The following is a 5,903-nucleotide window of genomic DNA, read 5'->3' on the forward strand; positions in this document are numbered from 1 at the left end:
GTGGCACTCCAACTGGACTTGGTCCCCCTTCTTTTGCAGTTCCTCTTCTGTCAGGATCCACCTTGGGTTTCTTCCAGTCTTGTCTGGGTCTTGCACAGCCCTTTTCCAAAGTTCTCCTGTGGGTTTCGGGGAAAACCAGGTACTTACCCACTCCTCTCCTGGTCGCTGTGCGGATGGGGGGGGGGGGGGGGGAAGAGGGGGCTTGAGGGCACCCTGGTACTTACCTCTTGGGGGTCCTAGTTCCTCCAGCTCCCCTCTACTGATTCCACTTCCTTTGATGGGGGACTGCCTTTCGCATTCCACCTACTTGGTGTATCGTTTGATCTCTCCCAGGGCCTTTTCTATTTACTATTGCTTTTACTACTTGCTGTTGCTTTCTATGCTAATCAGGGATTTCTAATGTGTACACAATAGTGTGATTACTTATCTCCTATTGAAGTATTGCCTATTCAGTATTTGTTTTACTATAATAAAGTACCTTTATTTTTGTAACACTGTGTAGTTCTTTCATGTGTGTAAGAGCTGTGTGACCAGTGCTATTGTATAAGCTTTGCATGTCTCCTAGATAAGTCTAGAAAGCCAGGAATTTCTAGAGACCTCTTCAAATTCCAACACATCTATTTTCACCTATAGGCGGCATGCCAATGACCTACATTTCTTAGGAGATAAAGACCCAAATCTCAACCCCCAGAGACCCCAGAGCTGTAAACCCCTGGATGGACCAATATGTTCCTAAAAATCAATAGATGCAAAAAGAACAGCTATTAGTTCCGAACCCACCCCATCTGCACAAGAATACCAGTGTGCTTTATATCCCAACTCTCAACTAAATGAAAGAACGTGGGAATAATTTGAAACACAGACCTTAAAGCCAACGCTAAAAACAAATACTACTGCCATCTACCACAAGAGACAATTTAACTGGTTACCTGTGCCAGCCAGAAACTCTTATAAAAGTTTGTGTTTGACATCCAAATCCCTAGAATGCTGTACACCTACATACCTAAGGGTCAAGACCCAACTCTACCATTCAGCCTCCTTTCTGCTCCACTCTGGCTTTTAGGATCATTAGGGTTTCTTGTTAAAATGCAGGAACAAATGAGACAGATGGTTCTCAGTCAGTGGCCCTTGACAGTGGAACGCCCTTCCTCTCCATATCCATGCCTCATCCTTAAAGGGCAAGATTTAAATCCTTACATACTGAGACACTCACTCATGACTGAACTGGGGCCTTATAATAAACTGTGATACAGTTTGACTTTACCGTTTTGTTTCTACTTGGAAAGATACACTTACCATAAACCAGATCGCCAACAGTAACAACTCAATTACACGACTGTAAAACACTAATAATACAATGACAATGCATTCTTCCATCTGTGTCTGCCTGCAATGATGGGCCATTTCAACAAACTTGTGCATTGAAATGACCCTAAGAAACATACAGTATGTTTTACACAAGACACCACCCTTTGAACCCAAACAGGTCATAGACTGCAGGATGAACATGTACACAACACCTTGATCTGGAAAGGTGTCATTTTATGTCAAACAGTGCTACAGTTACCACCGGCACTTCCTCAAGGGGGTGAAAGGAGCCCTCCAATCACTCGGGCAGCCAGTGATTTTGACGCCTGTATGGGACTTCAACGCATGCTAAGCTTTGTGGCCATGCAGACAGCATAGGTAGTGTTGGCTAGCTTTGCTTACCCTACATGTAGAATCGTTCTTTAATACTAGTGAATATAAAACATAACTCACTCATTCACGTAACTCATACAGTCTGAAAAGCTCATTGGCAGACAAAAAGATACGATCGCCATATTTCATATTTAATTTACCCGATATTGACAATATAGGCAATTCAGTGCTTTAAAGTGATTACATTGGTGTTCACAAGCAGTTCTTCAACTATACACATTGTTTTCTTTTAAAAGCCAAAACTGAAATGGACCCGCAGCAGCAGAGCCAGTCAAATTACAAGTGAAACAAGAAAGGGGGCAGGCAGGTGTGGTGGAGTAAGGTAGCCTCGCATGGGGACAGGGTGTATGTTCGGAGTTTGGAAGAGATGCACCTGGATGAGATGTGCAATGACTATGTAAGGAAGCAGTATGCAATGGCTATTGAGTCTTTAGAGTTTTGGGTCATTTTATTAAAAGTTCCTGCTACTTTAAATGGTTTACCAGGCAATGACTGGCACGTTTGGGAAAAAAAAAAAAGTTATTCCAGACTTCTTTATAGTTCTGCAAAACTCGCATGTCCGCTATAAAGTTCCAGGGAGATAACCAAGCATCATGTAAAAGGGGGCGTCTGTGCCGACCACTGATTCCTTCTGGATAGGTTCAATGTAGCTATTCACTCACTGAAATGACAGTTCTGTCTTGTACACTCCATCCACCCAGACCTTTCCTAGATCCATGAAACAAGGCAGCCAACCACAGACAGCGACTGGCTCACGTGAATGCTGCTTTACCTTTCAGGAAAGATACTTTTTACAGTGAAGGAGAACATGGTCTGTTAGCTCATAATACGATCTGACTCTTTTTAAGGTCACAAAGCACAGTATTCTTTGTAAAATGTAAGGAGTACTTTGTAAGTGGGCTTACGAGGACATTCATACGATTCTGTGACACAGGAAAACTGAATTCTAGTTTAACATATCCCTAATTTCAGTGTTAAAGTTCCGGTACGCCAGGTATAGGGAATGTTGCAGCGAAGGCTTCCACTTCTTCTTTGATGGTCTGGATCGTACTCTTGTATTTCTCATCGCAAGCAAGCTTCTCTTTGAACTCCTTCAAGGTTGCTTTGGCTGGCATGTCGTTCTGTATCTGCAGCGTCAGCTCTATGCCTGCAAGCAGAATGCAACAACAATCAGCCTAGTACACACAGGACAGGTCTAAACCTTATTAGCAATAACCACCAGGGAAATACATACACAATTTCACAGTTCAGTGCTGATCTAAACCACACCAACTATCAACTCAGCAAAATGTTATAGTAGTTTGTTATCTGTAACTTCCGTTTTTGTTTATAACCAACTACCATGCTTCAGCCTTCTCTGGATCTAGAACTACACAGGGATACTTAAATAACCACCAGCTGCCAATTATAAGGAGACAAAGGCAGGGACAGCATCAATCAGAGGGCGCTATCCCTGCCCACAGCCCACTAAACTCCTCTTGCAAGGAGCAAGAGGAAGTATTTACCACCAGATTTTTCCAGGGCTTGACGAGCAGGAATATAGAGCGGTGGCATTGAAGCTCACCAGCTCAAGCCTCGGTTAGCCCAGTCTCTTCCTTCAAAGGGCGAAGGGAATCAAGGAATACACTTGTCACCTGCCACACAAGTGTGGTAGGGCTATGGAAACCCCCAAGCTTTGTGGACCGGTGTCACTCAGACTCCAAGGCCGAACTATGGATCATTAGGCATGCCTTCCTTGGGTTGCTCAAACAAACTATGACAAAAGGGCAACCCCTGTTGATACAACAAACATCTGCTTTACCAGCAAATTAATCCCCAGAATTCCATTTTGTCAGGGGGTTTGCACGCACCCTAGGGAAGATATCTGAAAATCATTATGCTTGGAACAGCCATGTATCTAAGATCAGTTTCACCTTCTTTACAAGCAAGCTGGTATCAGCCGGTCTTTTTTTTTTTTTTTGGACAATGTTTTTCTTAAGGGTGAGGTTGGTACCAAGGTATAATCCAAGTGACTTAGCATTTGGTGAAAGTGTGGGTTTGAAGCAGTCATGGTTCCCATAGGCTTTTATGAATTCTTGCTTGTTCTTGGAAAAATTATTACAGGAATTCTTTCACGTTTGGGTCGAGCTTAACATAGGCACTGCGCATCCATGTCTAGATTAGGGGGCAGTGTTTGACGTGTTCGATTTCTGAAGCTAGAGTCGAGCTGTGTATCAGCATATTTATAAATCTTAAAGCAGTCATCTGTGAGTAGAGTCCCCAGGGGCTCCGTGTGGAGACTGAAGATGAGAGGAAGACAGTGTGAAGTCCTGCACGGCTCAGCAGGTCATAGGGATCTTTTGGGTCCCGGAAGGGCCCATGTGAACAAACTGATGTCAACTGAAAGGTTAGGCGGAAACCAATGAAGGATATTACAGTCAATGCCATTCCAGACTCCAGGGTGTCAATGAGGGTTGGATGGCAGATTGTGTTAAAGGCAGCTGAGATGTCCAGCAGGAGCCAAGGGTCACCTTCATATGCAGCAAGAAGTGCATCCTGTACGATTTGTAAGTTACCGGCCTCTATGTTGCAGCATTATCTCAAACAAGACTGGTAGTCATTTAGGAGATGGTTATAATTGATGTGATTTTGAGCCTGATTTAAATGATCTTGCCAGTGAAGGGTTGGTGAGCAATGGGCATGTAGTTGGCAAAGTCATCAGGGTCCAAGGCAGGCCTACAGAAAGTGTTAAACCTACAATAGACCCTGAAGACCTTGCCAACTCCTTTTTTAAGGACTTTCTGTAGGCCAGCCTTGAGGTCTTCTGGGAAGATGCCTCGAGTAAGAGAGGATTTGACAGTGGTGAGAAGGGGGTGAGAGCCTTGAAAAAGGACAGAGTTCAGACTTCTTCATAGGAAGGGCTTTGAGGACGAACAAAATGTATCAGTGAGATCTGTGAGAGACCAGGCTTTGAAAATGGGGCACTGTTGCATTTGTTGAGAAGGGGTGGGTGTAAAGTAGAGTCCAGCTTGGTGGTATTAATGTGCTTCCAGAACTGTATTTTTAATTCAATGAAGCAGTCTACAGCATTGCCTTTATCTATGGAGACTTGGGTAGGTGGGTCAGGCAGGAAACTGATGCAGTGATTGATTTTCTTGAAAAGTTCTGCTTCCCTTGTTGGCTTCATTGAAATGTTGGTACAGTACTTTGCACAACACAGAGACAGCTCATCACATTAGCCAACGCAGAGGGACTTCACTAAAAAGAGGTCATCAGGAGTTTGTTTTTTCTTCCATTTTTATTGCCATGGATGGAGTAGTGTCAGCAAGGTCTTTAGAGTACCAGAATGCTGAAGGTTTTGTCTTGCACATGTTTTCATTAGAGCATAGATGTGCTGAAATCATTTAGAATGGTCTTGGCGTCTTCCCTTACTTTAAATTTCACCATAATGTACAAATCCCCGCCAGCAGTGTTTAGTTTACAGTATCACGACAAGTGGTTCAAAAGAATCAGACTTTAGGACACTCCTGTAAGCCCACTCAACCTTAAATTCAAGTTGCACATTTCAGTCAGTCTTTTACAATAGCTACATAAAGCGGACGTTGTCCGGGAGGATCTGCTTTCTCCATCCAAACGGCTAAGATTCAACGCGACCCCTCCCCGCCCCCCCCCCCCAAAAAAAATATATATATATATAAAAACAACAAGAATACATTTATATTTTTTTAAAAAGAGTAGAAGGCAATCATCCTGAATTCCAAGAAGCATAAAAAGCTAGAAGTCACATTAAGAACTACAATGTTCTAAAGAATCCTGTATCTGCATGCACGAATGAGAAAAGATGCAACCAATCCAGAGCCGTAATGTAATGCCTGGAAAAGTTAAATGCCTTTGTCATTTCTCAGCTCGGAGTGGATAGCACTTGCTAGTTCTATACTTAAAGTTTACAAAAAAAAAAAAAAGTTAGTAAAATGTTTAGCCACTTTTCTATCTAAGCATGGATGAGACTGGGCTTATCCTATGCCTAAAAAGTCTGACGGAAAAACAGAGCAGTGGTGTAGTTGCTCTCCATATAAAGGAGCAGTTCTCCACTTAAACGGGGGGGACCACCCACGATTGTCTAGCTGCATTTCCAATCATTTATGCAGCACTCTAAGCCTGCAAGTACACTGGTTGAATATATGTATAGCCCCAACAATTTTCCTCGAAAAGAAGGAAAAACA

The 5,903-nt window shown here is 43.0% G+C and overlaps 1 protein-coding gene across 1 annotated transcript in view; it reads right to left on the reverse strand.

Annotated features, from left to right (window-relative positions):
* Positions 1 to 1,811: 1,811 nt before the first annotated feature.
* Positions 1,812 to 5,903, reverse strand: part of SHMT1 (serine hydroxymethyltransferase 1) — a 111,200-nt gene continuing 107,108 nt past the window's right edge. Inside the window, exon 12 of the mRNA XM_069210107.1 lies at positions 1,812 to 2,848. Coding sequence (XP_069066208.1) covers positions 2,676 to 2,848 — 173 coding nt within the window. The 3' untranslated portion in view covers positions 1,812 to 2,675. The remainder of the gene's footprint in view (positions 2,849 to 5,903) is intronic.

This window comes from Pleurodeles waltl, chromosome 10, assembly GCF_031143425.1.
Source record: "Pleurodeles waltl isolate 20211129_DDA chromosome 10, aPleWal1.hap1.20221129, whole genome shotgun sequence".
Lineage (NCBI taxonomy): Eukaryota > Metazoa > Chordata > Amphibia > Caudata > Salamandridae > Pleurodeles > Pleurodeles waltl.